Source organism: Beta vulgaris, chromosome 9 (genome assembly GCF_026745355.1).
Source record: "Beta vulgaris subsp. vulgaris cultivar EL10 chromosome 9, EL10.2, whole genome shotgun sequence".
Classification (NCBI taxonomy): domain Eukaryota; kingdom Viridiplantae; phylum Streptophyta; class Magnoliopsida; order Caryophyllales; family Amaranthaceae; genus Beta; species Beta vulgaris.
In genome coordinates this window covers 55252417-55270035 of record NC_079210.1, presented here as the reverse complement: position 1 = coordinate 55270035, position 17619 = coordinate 55252417, and the positions used below count along the sequence as shown (strand labels likewise).

At 33.7% G+C, this 17619-nt stretch overlaps 2 protein-coding genes across 2 annotated transcripts; one reads left to right on the top strand and one right to left on the bottom strand.

Annotated features, from left to right (window-relative positions):
• Positions 1–6778: 6778 nt before the first annotated feature.
• On the top strand, positions 6779–10550 carry LOC104904949 (protein TIC 21, chloroplastic). The gene is made up of 4 exons (XM_010693376.3): positions 6779–7155; positions 8148–8405; positions 9229–9432; positions 10223–10550. The coding sequence occupies exons 1-4, from the start codon at positions 6874–6876 to the stop codon at positions 10334–10336; spliced, it is 858 nt and encodes a 285-aa protein (XP_010691678.1). The 5' UTR covers positions 6779–6873; the 3' UTR covers positions 10337–10550.
• A 675-nt stretch (positions 10551–11225) lies between these two features.
• LOC104904948 (reticulon-like protein B11) lies at positions 11226–17431 on the bottom strand. Its single transcript, XM_010693375.4, has 6 exons — positions 17118–17431; positions 16808–16988; positions 16577–16718; positions 16413–16482; positions 16121–16302; positions 11226–11701 (listed from the first exon to the last, which is right to left on the bottom strand). The coding sequence occupies exons 1-5, from the start codon at positions 17176–17178 to the stop codon at positions 16130–16132; spliced, it is 627 nt and encodes a 208-aa protein (XP_010691677.1). The 5' UTR covers positions 17179–17431; the 3' UTR covers positions 11226–11701; positions 16121–16129.
• Between the last annotated feature and the right edge of the window lie 188 nt (positions 17432–17619).

The window sequence follows — 17619 nt, the reverse complement described above, 5'->3', positions numbered from 1 at the left end:
ATACAAAATTGGTTGTACAAAAAATAATTTATCATATAAAAACTGACTAAATCATATGATTTTCGATGCACAATAAGTTATAGTTCTGTCCATTCAACTTTTTCTTTATTAGGAGAAATAGATATTAATTTATTGTAAAGAAGCTATATAGGTCATTGAAAGGAGAAACTTTATTGTTAAGATGATAATATAAATCAATAAAATCGTTCCAAAAATAGCAAAAAAAAAGAAATGGATAAACTAATAAAAAAAAAATAAAAAAAAGTGTAAACGGATAGAAAATGGATGAATGGAGTAGTTAATAATTGTTTTTTTTTTGTTATTAAAGAGCCACAAGAACAAGTAATGAAAATAAATCTCACGACCACTATAAACTAAAAGGAAAACTCTAATCAATTGAGCTATTCCAAAATCTCCTGTATGGAATAGTTCATAATTGTGTTCGAGTGAAAAATATTTATGGTGGAGGTGGAAAAGATAATCTTTGAATGTTTTAGTAGAGGATATGAGTTGGAAGTTTGCAAGTTGTACACAAGAGGGACTATCAACTACAGTATGTGAAGGAAAACTAAGAAAGTCCCACTTTTCTCATTTGTATTGCTTGTATCCTTGGGCCTTGGACGTGGACTTGTAACATGGATTGGTTAAGTAGGTTGGTTGTAACTTGTAAGTTATGATTCTCTTTCCTTGTCTTTTTGTGAACTGAATTGATTTTTATTGATTAAAGTTAGTTTAATTGATTAAAAAAATTAAATGTTTTTTTTGTTCTTCCTATTTTAGATGTACGTATTTGTTAATGTATTTTAATAAAGTATCTTTAAATATCTTACATATTAATAAAAATAGAATTTAATTCACTAGCAATTTTATTATGTGCAATTAGTGATTGAAGTTTATCATTACAAAAATCATTTGTAAAACTGGTTAAGGACATTTATGAATTACTTTTTAGGTTTCATAATTAGTGTGAAGAAAATATTGTTTTGATTTAAGTTAAAAATTATATTCAAAACCCTAAAGTGCTACGATATTAAAAAAAATCATTATAAGTGTTTTATTTTTTAATATCAATTTCCATCGATTTTTTTAAATATGAAAACACTATTAGCAAAAGTAATCAAACTAGCTTGGACGTTTTCGATTTTAATATACTTCTTCCATCTTCAAATAATCGTCATATTTAATTATCATAATCTTTAATCCGCGGCTTTCACCATTAACTGCACTAGTAACAATCTTTGCTTCATTCAAGTTAGGGTAAAAATAAAAGTATTTCATCTAAAGGACTTTAGCTTATAAGAATAGATACTTGAATACAAATGGAGTAATATATGTTTTACGTAAGAAAATTGATTTTGGACCGAGGGTATTGTTTTTCTTCAAATTAATTTATCTAGTTATCTATATCCGAATATGGAGTGGTTATCATGCATTTGGTTTTACAACAACTCACAACCGTTAAACTTATAAGCTAATTAACCTCGTCTATATATTTCTCTTAACTAACAACTAATCAACTTACCCAGCTGCCACCTTGCACATCTCTAAAAAGCCTCTAAGGGAAACTTAAAGGAATACCTAAATACCCTTAAACGAATTATAATATGCATGCATTATCATCAAGAATCAGGTTAGTTTTGGGCAATAAATTACGAAATAGAAATTGGTGGAGTAGCTCGAGTAGAGGGGCCATCTATGCATTATCATTGTTCGAAGTTTCTAACATGCATGTACAGTAAATAAGTCATGATTTATAGGAGATCAGGGGTTGTGATGAACATGTGTGATATGCTGATTTCAAAAAAAAAAAAAAAAAACATGTGTGATAGTCGACGATCGATCGTATAGAGTCTTACATATTCAGAGAAATTGCTTATTTTATTGAATACTTTTGTGTGATACAATCATAGTTAATGGAGGAAAAGCAAGCGCAATTCCTAATACGAACAGGATTCACAAGTGATAAATCTGTCAAAAACTCCGGAATCCACCAGAAAAGAGATAAACTCTCAAAGTAATATTACTAGAAGAAAAATTGTCTTTTAATAACAGCTAAGAACATTTAAATAGTTTAAGCAAAATCCTAATATAAAAATTAACTCAAAACAAATCTAAAAATTATTAAAATATTATTTTCGGACCCTAAACGAACTCACATCATAGCGGTGAGTTGGAACCGTCGGCCCGTTTCACTTTTGAAAAGCTATTTTATTAAGAATTTTGACATTGGGAGCCGGACTAGTAGAAATCATTTCAGGCTTTTTCGACTATATGCTTCTTTGTCGAATCGTGCAACTGATCTCCCTATGTCAATATGGTCATCATTATTGACGTAAAAATTTATGTATCGTTTAGGTTGTTATTTTGTCTCTTCATAATCATAATACATGATAGTTACAATTTTTTTGCATTTCATATTTGACATCTCTTTTAATTTTTCTCACTTTTAAATTAACAATTTGAAAAGGTCAAATATTTTCTTGATTGCATGGGGTCTTTATATTTTTTTGAAAGAATGATGGGGAACATGATTATAATTGAATAACCACAACTAAGAATTATTCACATCATATTTGAGCATTTGTTGAACACCCTATAACAACAAACTAGCACAACAATATGCACCAAAAAAAACAAACTAGCACAACAACATGAAACAAAATGTCGACCCAAATCGTAGTGGGTTATAATTCGATCACGTCACGTGTTCATGGCCCTTTCAATTTGGCTTATTATATAGAATTAATTGATACGCTAAGCTAATCAACATATACAAACATGCGCAAACTTTGTACAAATCAATCCTATGTTTAATTTGACATTACACCTTAGCTTGCTTATATCAGAAGCAACACGCAGTAGTCATTAGTCAACTAAACATATTTGGCTGGGTCGTTTTTGGCCCATGCAATCACGGCGATGGAATAAGGCTCTCAAGATATAATACATACTTCCAGCAGATAAGGCAAAAGCGGGCAGAGTTCGATTTAAAGCGTCACGATACGTGCTCATTCAAGGGTCTCAAAAAATATTTATATTTAATTGTTTGAAGATTAGACAAAAGAAAACATTTGGATCAGTCGTAAAAGTATAAGAGAAGGAATAATGAGAACATGAAATTCATCAAAGTTTTGTTGTTTAAACTTTTGAAAATAGTTGTCATTAGCCAGTTGGAAATGCGAATCTTATGCTTTTATCTCTTTTAAACTACAAATGAAGGTCCAATTAAGGAAAATATACAGGCCCCATTAGTTTTGCCCACATTTACCCCGCACCTTTTGGGATATATCAGTGCTAAAACAAACACACAAGACACACGTACTTTAATGTTGAAACAATGATTAATAGACAAAAACATAAGATTAAGAATTGCATAAATACCATAAAACAGTACTATTTTTCTAGTAATTAGTAGCTAAATGTACATGTTTTTTAACCGTCCCCGTGATGCCGTAGACAGAACACTGTCCATCTTCCAACAATCTTGTTTTTGTCCTTTTTTATCATTTAAAAACAATTAAAAATTAATTATTCTTTTTGTGGGAGTTCGAAATTTTGAGATTTTTATAAAATTATAATGTACGTACTTTTCATAGTCATGCCATTGTTTTTCCCTTATTATTTTCTTCTTGGTGTCAAGTTATTTTCACAGAAAATCACACCAAAGTTTTGTTGGTTTTAATGGATTTTGCATGGGCATTTATTTGTTTGAATTTTAGTGAAATCAAATTAGTGCAATTTAATTTACATATTGGTTAGCTTCTGACTCTGTTTAAATTTTGAATGATTAGGGACTAGGGTCTCACACAAAAGAAGCTAAATGAGACAAGCTTTTTTTAGATAAAAGGATGATTACGTTGAAGTTACAAACTCCTTTGTGGTAAAAGCAAGATGTTAGCCACTAGGTTTCAAAAAGAAAGTTTGTTACAGTTTTGAAATTATGTATACAAATACAATTTTTTAAAAAATAAAATACTGGATGATACAAGGTCTAAAACAAAATGGGTGGTGAATAACATATTTTACGTTGTTCGACATATGATTCTAACATAACTTAAAAGGAAGTTATTTAGTGTCTCGCTAATGCTGAAGTGTACCACTATCTAGTTCTGATATTTTAGGAATGAGGGTGCGTTCTCCTCAACTTAAAAAATTAAGTTTCAGATCCAATAAGTTCAGATAAGTTGCAATAAGGTCCAATAAGTTCAATCAGGTCTAATAAGGTCCAATAAGTTCCAATCAGGTGCAATAAGTTCCAATTAGGTGCAATAAGTTCCAATTAGGTGCAATAAGTTCCAATCAGGTCTAATAAGGTTCAATAAGTTCCAACAAGGTCTAATAAGGTCCAAATAGTCAATGTTCAATAAACATTTGTATTGTTGTCCATTATGTTATTATTAGAATTTTCATTAAAGCACCACAATGATTATATAGTATTATACTTGTATTAGTATCTATTATTTTATTAATTATTATCTATTATTTTATTATTCATATTACTATTAGCTGATTATGTTATTATCATACTTTTTTATTAAAGTACCACAATGTATAGTATATATACTTGATTATTGTCTATTATTTGATTATTCATATTACTATTAGGTGATTATATTATTATTAAATAATATTATAATATAAGGTAAATAATTAAGGTTAACAATAATAATCATTATAATTACAATATTTTGCAATTCGTCTTTAAATAACTAGAGATAACATATTTCGTTACTAATAACAATGAAAGATATAAATGTAGAGTGAGAGATAAGGAGTTAATGCATTCTACTACCTTCACATAAATGAAAGTGGGGTGATAATTTTTCATATGTGTCAATTTTAACTTGTTAGCAATAAATATTAATCAACTTTTGATTTTCCACTAGTGCTTTATAAAATCAAAACAAAAGTATTAGATATATTAGTGGTCAAAGTTATGTATAGGCAAATATATAAATAGTAAATTTTTTTTGTTAAATTAATTATCATAAGAGATAAGTAATAATTATTATTTTTTTAAAGGACGAATTTTAATAATTATTACTTCATAATAAATTTTGAGGGGTAGTATTTACGTTAGAGGTAATATTTATGTTATTAATGGTCAATTTTTTTATCTAATAAGGTCAAATAAGTTTCAATCAGGTCCAATAAGGTCTAATAAGTTTTAATCAGGTCTAATAAGTTTCAATCAGGGCCAATAAGATCTAATAAGTTTCAATAAGATCAATAAGTTCCAATCAGGTTCAATCAGGTCCAATCAGGTCTAATAAGTTCCAATGAGTTCAGTTCAGGTTCAATAAGTTCAGTTCAGATAAGGTCCAATAAGTCGAAGAGAACGCACCCTGAAAGTGTAAATAATACTATAGTGGCACAAGTATAATAATATGATATATCACTTTAAAAGCTATCTCATATAGTTATATATATAACTTTTTTGTCTTTATTAAATAAGACATTTTGACTTTTACCTTTTCTAATGAGCAAATTTGATCATTAACTTCTAATGTATAGTACATATTATATGAAATCAGTGTTTTAAAAGTATGCAATGAAAAAAAATCAAATAAGATTTCATATGATCAAAAAGGAAAAAAAAAAAAACTCATATTATAATTTTTTTATCTTAGTATAAGTAAATATTTATGGTTAAAACTTTCAAACTTTGACCACTAATGTCAACATTTCCTAAAGTAAAAACGAAGGGAAGTAACTTCCTTAAGAAGTAGCTAGGTTGCGTAGTATAAGGTTTGATGTTGAGACCTCAAGTACATATACTATAGTGATCCTGGAGGAGGTGAATGTACTCACCTGATTAATATGTGTCATGAATTACTGCACAAAGAGGATTGGGAAGTCCAAAATTTTCATGTCTACCGTGAAGGAAATAGGGTCGCGGACTGGCTCGCCAATCAGGGGGTGGCTCAACCTCACAGGATCGTGATCTTGGAGGATATACCTTTAGCTCTTCGTAGAATTGTGGATGAGTATTTTAGGGATGTGGCCTTGCCACGTCTAATTCCTCCCTACTCCCTAGTTATTATTTTCTTGTATGTTTAGTTTTAGTTTATTGCTTTCTTAATTGTTTTTTTTTTCTTGTTTTCCTCTTTTTTGGGGCTCTCCCTCTTCCTTATAAAAGAAGCTAGGTAACAATAACAATAACAAAAGGATAGTCTATAGTTGCAAATCTAATGTCCAAAAGAACCATCGATTAAAACAAACCAAAACTAATTAGACCTAAAAAGGGCAACAAGTTAAGCTAATAAAACCTTCTGATTTTTGGAGGTCAATCTATATAAAGTTTTACAAGCTCAAATGGTGAGAGAAAGTATTTTCCCATATCCGATATTGGACAACTTGTTTCATATCATAGTATTTTTGTAATTTTACTAATAATTTGATACAATACAATATAATATAACATTCATTTGATATGATTAGATGCATCCAGGATATGATATAATAGCTAAATGATATGATAAAATAATGTTATGATGTGATATACCAGTGATCTAATAAATCAACTAGATTCCAACTAACAATCACCAAATAAAAATATATGATTTTTTTTTTAATTTATAACATTTGTCATAAAAATTACTAAAATGCCATGATATTGGACAATCTGCCCAATACGAATATCGGGTATGCGAATATCTTTGCTCCAAATGGTAAGCGTTTATACTGAAAGATAAGCCCAAAATCAAAGATCAAACACAGCAACTTTAAAGCCCATTAAAAAGGCCCATTACGAAAACCCCAATTTACTCAGAACTCAGCAGCTCAAACTTAAGCAAAGAACCAAATTCTTCAAATTTTCTCCATTCAAAGAATTAAATTTCCTTTTATTTTATCTTCCCTTTCCATATAAATATGCAGACGCTGCTTTTACCGGCAGCTCGCTCCGGCATTCCTCCGCCGTTTCCGGCAGTAACAATGGCGGCACAATCGCATCATTCGAGGCGGATGCGAAACTTCTGTTGCTTTCTCTCTCCTCCAAATTCTCTCTCCCCTCTCTCTCCTCCCTCTTCTCATTCGTTTCTTCCTTCACTCACTTTAAAAAATCCGATTAAAATGGTGCAATTTCGACCCCTAATGGCTTCCGGTGGTTTTTCTTCACCTAGTGATGAGTCTGACCAGGCTAAACTTGCTCAGGTGAGCTAATTTTGCTGTGATTCAACTCTTTTTTTGGCTCGTAATTTGTGAAATTCTCATTTTCTAGGTTTTGTTTGTAAGTGGAAAATGCTGATGATTTGCTGATTTTGAGTTTGTAAGAGTTGAATTGGTTCATGTAACTTCGAATTAACCTGAATTAAAAGCTAGCTTATGTTAGTTTGAAGTATTACGCCTGAAATTGCTAATTTCAGTGTCACATTGTAGTATGTATCGTAATTTGTGTTGCTTGAATAAACATTGCGTTGGAAATTCTAGTGAAATTCCAAAGTTTTTGCAGTTTATGCATTTTTTTATGGCTTATACTGATATGCTTGAAATGGTGAAATTTGGACTCAACGGTTTGATCTAGAGCAAATAAAGTGAAATGGTAAGCTCTATCTTTGAAGTGAACATCAATCAAGAGCTGTAGATGTGTGATTTTGAACGGAATGATTACTTAGCTGACATTTATGAGCATACTATGCTGCTTCGTGTTGGAATTTTTGCAATAGTAATATATCCATACATAAGTTGAAATGCGGCCTTTTCCTTTTTGAAATTCAAATTATCAGTGTAGATCAGTAGCTATATTCAAGGCTTGAATGATAGGATGCGGACTTGCAGCATTAACAAGGTGTGAGATCAATGTTTTTTTAGAATATGAAATTACCACTCGAATGAGGCTAGAGGATTGCCAATATGTGTGACACACCTTTTAATTGATGCATTTATGTATTTTTTTTGGGGGGAGAAACTATCCCCCCTTAATATCCAGAGTTCGACATGCTTGTCAGCCATCATTAAGACAATTTGAATGAAGTCTGACTGGTGGCCAACTTTAGATTTGAGAAATAGATATGGAATTGCAGAAATATCACTGGAGGATGATAATGTGGCTTCCCTATTAATATATAGTTATTTTTTCTCTATTTCTATGTCATGCCTATGCCTTTACTGTTATTTTCATCTTCGATATTTGCATTTTGGCATAGGTAGCTAAAAGACTAGAGAACACTGCCAGATATTTTAAAAGGTTGGGCACTTTTGGTTTCTGGGCGCAGTTAGTGTGCACCCTTGTGGCTGCCGTGATTCTTTCATTTTCCATTGTAGTCACTGGGAAGATTTCATCGCCTGCTACCTTCTATGCTACAGCGGGTGGAATTGCTGCCGCATTTATTTCTGTTTTCTTTTCTTTTGGTTATCTTCGCCTAGCAGATAAACTCCGCAGAACAGCAAATGACCCATCAAAGGTATGACTACATAAAAAGTTACTGGTTTTCTACTGTTGGTATGTCTTTTCTTTGATTGTTGAATGAAATTGTCTCCAATAAGCATTCAAAAGTTCAGTGAGAGACTATGATAAGACATCAGATCTTTTTTTTTGCTCCCTCTTTCCCCATTTGATGTAATATCATGCTGTGAAGTGCACCATCAGGGTCCTGAGCTTCTTAGTTCTTACTTACCGAGCTTACTATAATTAGGATTCATTGACCGCTTGCTTAAGGTAAAACGATATGTCATATCTGTATGAATGTCTATCATGGTTTGATTGTATATTCATCTGGTACATGTTTATGAAATGATAGTGCTTATATATTCCTTGCACATATGCAGTCAGAAATGGTATAAAATTAAGAATTCTTGTGATTTTGTCATCTCTTCTAAGCTTGAGGGAAATATATATAGATAAAATTGAGTGACTGCAGTTTTCTGAGGTTTTCATGTAGTTCAGATGATTACCTTTTAAATTTTCCGGGAAAGGTGATAAACTTTTCAAATGCCTTGAATATGCAAATTTATCTATTTCTAGACTCACTCTTTAGCTTAGGCCTTTGTTTCTTTCATGCATTCGTGAATATTTCATACTTTTTTGCTTATAATATTTTCATTCAGGTTATGTATGTGCATCTTAATCTTCATTTCTTACCTTCTGTTTTCCAATTTAGTCCTTTTCCGGATGTTGACTTCGTACTGTTTGATCTGAGTGGAGAATAAAAATGAGTTTTGGACATTTTCTTTTATTATATAGGCTGACTTCTAATTTGGAGTTAAATGCTTTTCTTATGTTTCCAGGCTCCCCCTCGTGCTGATGTTGTCAGAAGTCTGAAAAATGCAATAGTTGTGAATGTTATTGGTATAGGTTCTGCTATCCTGGGAATGCAAGCCACTGTTGGGTTACTTGTTGCAAAGTCCCTCACTTCATCTGCATCTCCTTATTATCAGGGCATAGCTCCTGGATCAAGTCCTGTACTTGCCCTGGATGTGTTCTTAGTCCAGGTATGCATCGTTGGGTACTAAATTTTGAACTACATAGATGCTAACTTTTATGTGCACTCTTCCGTCTATCGCTATCTTCCCCCCCCCCCCACCAAAAGAAACCCTAAATGCAAAATAAAGGGATTGTCAAGTGTTACTATGTTTTTCACTTAGGGTTCCGTCTGGTTAGACGAAGATATTTTCATTGGAAAATGATTTTCTTTCTTTGTTTTCTTACAAGAAAAGTTTGAGAGAGAAGGATAAATGATAATTGAGGTAAGAGGATGGATGGGAGAAGAGAATGGGGAAAGTAAGGAATAGAGAGGAATATTGGATCCTTTCAAAAGGAAAATGTTTCCCATCATTGGGAGAACTATTTTCTATCCTTCGAAAAACTATGTTTCACCCTTTACAAACCAAACAAATGAAAATGAGAGAATCACTTCTATATTCTTCATAAAAATCCGTTGCCATCCCTAGTCCAAAGATTGTTTTATGAAGAATACAACCATCTCATGCTACAAGTGGAGAGTCAAAACAAAATCACCAATGTCAAATTCAAACTTCGGTCTCATCTGGAAATAACAAAACGACAACTACTAAAGGAAAGAAATCAGTAGAAATTTAATTAATAAGAAATTATGTTGAAGAGTTACTTTTGTTGTATTTTTATTTCATTTTCTCCCACAATCTCCCCCCTCCCCCCCTCCTCAAAAGGAAAATGGGGCAAAAAACAGGGAATTACGATTAAGCAGGCATGTAAATGTCTCGAATATCTTGCAGTAACGCAGTTTCTTCACTCCATTTTCAGGCATCAGCAAACACCATATTGTCTCATTTCTTTGGTCTCGTTTCCTCCTTGGAATTGCTGCGATCAGTGACAATGCCCGCTGGTCAAGCTTCACCTGCTGCAAAGACGGCATAGGCCTTTTTTGTGCTTTTCATTTCAACTGTATACACGAGAATGTTCTTGATGAATTTCTAATTTGTATCTCTTTCATGTTGATAGTTGTTTGTGAACTGTGAACTGTATCAATAACAGCTGTATACAAAAACATTATTAGGGCGCTGAGAACTTTTAGAGTACGTTGCTCAAAATCGTCAATATTTTGGAATAGATTATCTTTTACTTGGCTGCATGAGCAATTTTCTGAAATTATATGTTGTCACAGATACACTATGGGTTCAACTAAAAGCCAAGAGGCGTGCAACGTTGATTTGATTGTGGAGGTTGGCATTTAAGTCATCATTGATCAATGTGCAAATGCAGTTATAAGTTAGTATAATTTTAGAGTTGTGGTCTAAAGTTAGTATAATTTTGTCATATAGAATCTTTTTTGGTTTTTAAAAAACAAAATCAATACTCATTTGCTTGCTTATTGTTTTGTTCCCAGCTCTCCTCAATCCATTATCATTACTTGGGGGTAATGAATATCCTCTAATTTGTTACCTTCCCTTTCTCCTTGAGTAACAAAATCTATTTATTGTTGATAATGGTTTCATTCCAAAGCTTAAAACAAACACCCAATAAAATTAACATGTTTTGTACTATTTCACTGTTCTATTTGATTCCCTTCTCTTTCCATTCCACGATCATATATGCTCAGAAAGCTACCATCGGCTTAGCCACATATAAATAATACGAAAGTCAAAGCGTTACAACAAAAAAGAAAACAAGGGAACTATTTAACAAATGGTACCCTAGATTAAGAAAATAACTAAGACATTTAAATGTCTCCTAGTCTTCTTCCTGCTTGAAACATATAAAATGAAAACACGCGAAATGACAAGTCTAATACAGGTGAAATAACCGATGAAGGAAAATTGGTGATACGTATAATCCTTTAATTTCATAGCATGTTCCACATAGAACACGTTTGTCATTTAACCCTTTTTTTTCAAAAAGCTAGCAGACTAATCTTCAACTAAAAATCTACATTTTGCCATGAAAAGGCATTTAACTATTTCCAGCTCCATGGTATGCACTGAGAAAATACAACAAAGCAAACCTAGTGCTGATGATTTACACTAACGTATACCAATTTCTGGATCAGAAAAAGTGATGATCTCCAGTTCACCACTAGAACAAATCTTACACACTTTCTCAGTTCTGGACAAAAGCCGTAAAAGCCAGCCAGTCTCCAGCTACAAAATTCACTCTGCTTAAAGCCTTGTAATGCAAAAATTAAGTATCCCGAAATCCAATCCCCAGCTACGACCGACCAAACTTGAACATCGTGTTTCTAGGGATATGTAGTGTGCACATGTCAAACATCCTCTTTATAATACTCTGAAAAAACAAACATAACAGGTGAACACATAAACCAAGCAACAAAAGGCGCTTTATGTAAAAAATATAAGATGTACTCAAAGTATAATGCAAAAATGGAAAAAGCTTCAGATATTGAAAGTGTAAACAGCAGCTTGGAAGATGCATCTTTTCAATAATGATCCCTCTGCACATAGAAGTCACTTGTAAACTGTGTACAGTTCTATTCTTCTCAATAATTATAGGTCATATTTTGATATGAAAATAAGATGAGCAGAGAATGTAATCCTGCTCCACCCTTCAACCATGTAATCACATTCTAATAACTAGGGTGCCCCAAGAGCAGATCAGAGACCCAAAATAGCATGCCATGCACCACAGCTAATATTAAACAAGGTGAATGGACAAACACTAATAGCACATATTGAAAGAGAAGTAAGAAGAACAATGTGCATCCAAGCAAGATTATAATTATTTTCCTGATGTAAAGCTCGCTGACTGGTTTTCAACAGCAGGAAAGTTCCATAGAAAACACAAGATGACCAAAATGTGCAGGTCCTGCATCCTGAGTTCCAAACTCCCGTCATCAAAATTTAGAGAAAAAATTCAGCCATTCATTGAGCTACCTCCTTTTAACCCCCGTAATACATAATTAACATACTGAACTAAAGCTGGAAAACAAGAGTAGGATTCTTGTCTCAACTTTCAAACAAATAACCACAGGACAAAACAGGGCAAGAAAATTAGGGGAAAGAAAAAGAAATGCTATGCACTGTTCCTAAGCAAATATTTTGTGCACCCAACTCATTTAATACTACACGAAGGTCTCAATAGCAAGAGTATTATGCATAGTTCACAGCAATGCAACAACAACATCAAAACCTTAATATTGATATCATGGGACTGTTTCGTGAGTCAATTTTTATCTCTACCATAGTCCATATAAATCCTATGCCTCTACTCAACATTGTCAAGTGCTAAATGCTCCCCTAAACCTAACTTCTTGTCATTCTTCCCACCACCTATCCGAGTTATCTTTTATCCTTTTTCGACTTCTTCTAAAACCTCCATAATCTCAACTCTCTACCACCTGTGACAATGCATTATCCAATTAACATCTCACACCCAAACCATGAACCTGTTTCTCTAATTTTATCCTCAATACTTGCAACTCTAAGTTCTTTTTTTTTTTTTTCATATATCTTCTTTCTGAATCCAATCTTTTAAAGAGTTATCGCACATCTATGCCATCTTTATCTTCCTCCGTCCTAATATAAATACGATGGTCTGATGGTCGTCCTGTAGTTTTGTCCTTTCATTTAAAAGGTACATTGCGTTCACACAAGATCTCAGTTGCTTCTTTCCTCTCCATCTGAGTCACACTGATAGTATCATATGTTCGTGTCTTAGGTCAATATCTGCATTACTCTGTAAAATCGACCCTCCATTATGGGCAACTCGTTACCATCCATGTTACTACATCCTCGATTAACACCCTCTATGTACTCAGTTTTGCTCAAACCGAGCCTAACTTCCCAAGTAACTACTATTTGCCCCAATCGCTCTGATTTTGCATTATCCCCACATGTAATCTTGTCTAATATATAATGTCATCCGCAAACAACATACATTACGGTATCTCATGCATGATAGGTCATGTTATTTCATCGCTTTCACATCCTCATACATATCCTTATCTAAGTCACTATACTTGCATAATACCCCTCTTCAACATTCACATCAACGCTAAAAGGTAAAGATAAAATACGAGTCAAATGCTTTCTTGTGACTCAAAACAACCTATCCTCTAAACCAGAATAGGTTACTCATTTTCATCCACGCCCCCTCTAAAATGCAACTTTCTCATGGCATGCATATAGTAAATGACCTCGTGAGAAAAGGCTATTCATCATCAGCCTCCAAGATTAGTCAGTGTAACTTGACTTGCCCAGGATTACGAGGGCTTGCAACAGTTGCAAAGCACCAATTGTATGATAGTGTGGTGTGGATATTTCACTCTGACTCTCCTAGAATTTAAATTTATGCTTTTTCCAGTAAAAAGAATCCAGAAGATATCAATACACCAAAATATCATGCTCTTCTACACCTCTATTAAAAACAAACTTTTCAGTTTCCGCTCATTTGTATCTGTACAATTATAACTTCGATATTACCAACTCACAGAGCACTACAGTCAATCTTTTGATTATTAGCCGAATACATGATGTTTTAGTCTGCAGAACACTTCTTTTGTTGTTTTTTCACTGGTCAATGGTAATGTTGCTTTTCCATTATGTCACTTTTATATCTGAAAGCAGATTTATAGTTTTGGAGTCATGCAATACAATGTCCCACCCAGTGATACAAGGAACGAAATTCGATACGAAACGCGGGACGGAAACGGAAACGGAAACGGGAAACGCTACCTTGAGTGAATCGGGAATGTTTGGTGTTATGAGTTATGACAGTTTTTTTTTTTTAAGGCCCAACTATACCTAGCCCACTTTAATGCTTTCTTTAAAACCCTAGTTGGTAAAACTTTAAGAAAAAGTCAAAAAGAAAAAAAATAAAGAGAAGGGGTAGGGGCACACCCACGTAATTAGAAACTAACTGGAGGCCCATTAAATGAAAAAAAAAAGAGAGGAAGACAGAGAAAGGAAATGTCGGAGGCTAGGGAAAGAATGAGAGAAAGCCAACTGCCGACCGCCTCTGCCGGAGATCCGGGGATCTGACAACACCATCTGGCTCGGAATTCTTGCTAGAACCAAAGCCCCATGGTAATTTATCCTAGTATAAGCATTTTCCTCTTCAATTTCCAGATCTAGGTTTTCGAATCAACCCTAGATCTGTGATTTTTCATCTTCTTTTCTTTCCTCCTCTCTCTCTCGGTCCTCTAGTGTCGACCCTTGAAGAAGAAAAAGGAAACGCCATGAAGCGATTTGGGTCGCGTTCGTTCTGCGATTCGGTACGAACGACTCAGGACGCGATTCGGCCGTACGTCACGCGTTCCTGGTTTCACTGGTCCCACCTTCATCGGATAGAGAGAGTGTGATACATGATGCAGTGCCCCACCTTCCTCGGAATGGTCATTGTGGTATTAAGCCCACAGATTTACCTAGCCTTATAAACATTTGCAGATTTGACCTTTCCATAGAAGAGAATTTTTCCAATGAATTTGCTGAGGCCTCTTCCACTAACCAATGTGATGTTTGTTAATTGTTATATAGTAGGTAGGATTTGGACTTTTGGTTCAGTATGGCAATTTTGATCATATTAGTTATTATATTTTGATCTTTCGACTTCTCTTGCAAAAGATATATTCTACCATACGTTTTGCATGAAGTTACAAAGATATTTATATCAGACATCTGATTCTTTGACAAGAGTTCAATAAGCAAAATATGGGAGATATTTCAAGATACTATAAACAATAGACAAAAGAAAGTATTAAAGATTAAAACAATGGAAAGTCACACGTTCTAAGTTAATTAAATGATTTAAAGCAAGGAAAGAAGTGTTCATTCAAAAGGAAAAATTATCCTATGCATCCTCTAGAGCAGGTACGGAATATCATTAGCTCAAATTATCCACCATACTATCATACTATATGTGATAAGACAGTAAGCACTAAATTTATCTAGATGTTAATCGTACCTCAAAACAGAAAGTAGAAATTTGATGAGACGAAGCCAGAATTATGGGAAAACATCATCACCATGTCAACTTTTATTCCTATACCATAATCTCTAAACTCATAAATGATGCACCAAAGGTAGACAGATAAAAATCACCTCAACTTCCTTTTGAATGCACAACTTTTCAATAAGACCGTAAGACATGGTGGCATGTAGCACAGCAACTATGGAGTAGTAGAGTATTAGGGGAAAAGAGAAGTAAAGAGTGCAAATTCGTGTGATAGAGAAAATTGACGGCATGATTAATTATAGCTAACCTGGAAGGAATATTTTCCCTTCCCCGATATTTTCAAGCACATGAACACTGAAATCTCCGGGCTTGATCAACGATTTATAAGCTTGGAAAAAGCATAATCCTTGTTTATGCATAAGCAATATTATTTGAAGAAGAAACTACAACCACACATCCGCTCCAAAGTAATACTTCAACAGGATGTATACCCCAATTTGTAAGCTATTTCACTTCCCTAACTAAATATACTTATTTCAACGCTTTAATACTGCTGTCATGCTTACAAAAGAAGTCACTCGAGTCAGCTAACATCATTAGGAACTTCAATGCAGAACATAATCTTCTAAATTTAAAAGGCCACAAGAACTTTAACCTAAACCCAGGACGTACCAGCCAAATAAACAGAGAAGAACTGAAGGTGCACTTTCCATAATTCAAAAGCTATAACATGTCAAGCAAGCAATGGAAAATGGGAAAGGTAAGTATAATTTAGGAGAAGCAAGACAAGATTACCGAATCAGCCTACTGACTCTTCTTCTTCTTCTTGTACAAGGAGACTGGGATCTTTCTCAAAACAACTGCATCAAGCTTTCTATAACCTGCTTCAATAATTCTCCATGCTACATGTAGCTTATTGTCAATTGGGCTCTGATACTTGTCATATAAAACTGGAACTGATAGAGCAAGAACGACTCCTACCCAAAATATCAACCAACACACCAAAATAAATACACAGCCACACACATAAGCCAAGAGCAGCAGGAAGGAAGTAGCAACTGTGTGGTAAGTGGATAAAAACACTCACCAAAGTAGGCAAATGTGACGAAGTTGCACAAACTACCGATACACGAAATCAGCCACAACAATACTGCAACCTGAACACAAAATTCACAGAAAAGCATGTGACAAGACTATCAACAAACTGCTAAACAAAACACTGAAAATTGGGGGAACATGTAGTCACAAAACCTGAAGAAGAACCCTCAAATTCCCACAAACAGCAATCTCATGAGCAACCGCCAATGCCCGATTAACCCAAACTTGAATCACATCCGCCGCCTGCTCAATAGACTTCTCCGATATTTCCAAATCAGGTACAGGTGGAAGGGGTCTAGTTCATCACATAACACATTCCCTTAAAATCTAATAAACCGCATAAAAGTAACTACAACATTAAAACCTGAAACTAAAGATGAATACCTATTGAGAAGAGAAGCAGATTTAGCCCAGAAAAAAAGGATAATAACAAGGAGTAAAAGCACATTAGCGACGAAAGATAAAGGATTATATCCAGCACGTTCAAATAGAAGCCATAATGATGTTGAAGATACTAGCAAGAAAATACTTCCACAACGTTTTCTCCATAATAGCACGTCTGCAACTGATCAAAAAAAAAAAATGTAATTTGCGTCAAGAAAACATCAAATTATGGATGAATTGCAGAGATCAAAGACGATCAAATTGAAGATCACACTGAAAATTGAGAAAAAGTAAAGAAAGAAAAGAGTACCAGAGCCAGCGCCGAGAGCTTGATGAACAGAAATGCGATGATGAGTGTGAGATTCGCCCATTAATGATTATTATAGGTTGAAGTTTGTCAGATTTTTCGGAGAATTAGGGTTTCTGATTAGGGAAATTCTTAGGGGAGAAAAGAGGGAATGAAGGAGAGAGAAATTAGTTAGATGTTTGGCGAGCAGTTGAGAGAATATGAAAATGAAGTTTGGGTTTCTTTTGGTGAAGATTGAAATGTTGACGACAAATTTACGTTACTCAGAAAAAATATTGAAAAGAGGGAATATTCATATAATTCTAGCTCTTTCTATGTACTGGAAAGTGGAAAAGAAGGACAAGAATGATAATGATGTCCCGTAATTGGGCTGGGCGAAATTGCACCCTCGATGCCTTTTTAAAATTACACCTTTGATGTCTTTTTAAAATTACACCATGTACCCCTAATGTCTTAATAACTCATAAATATATATAAATTTATTAAATTGTTCTTAAAGTAGTGA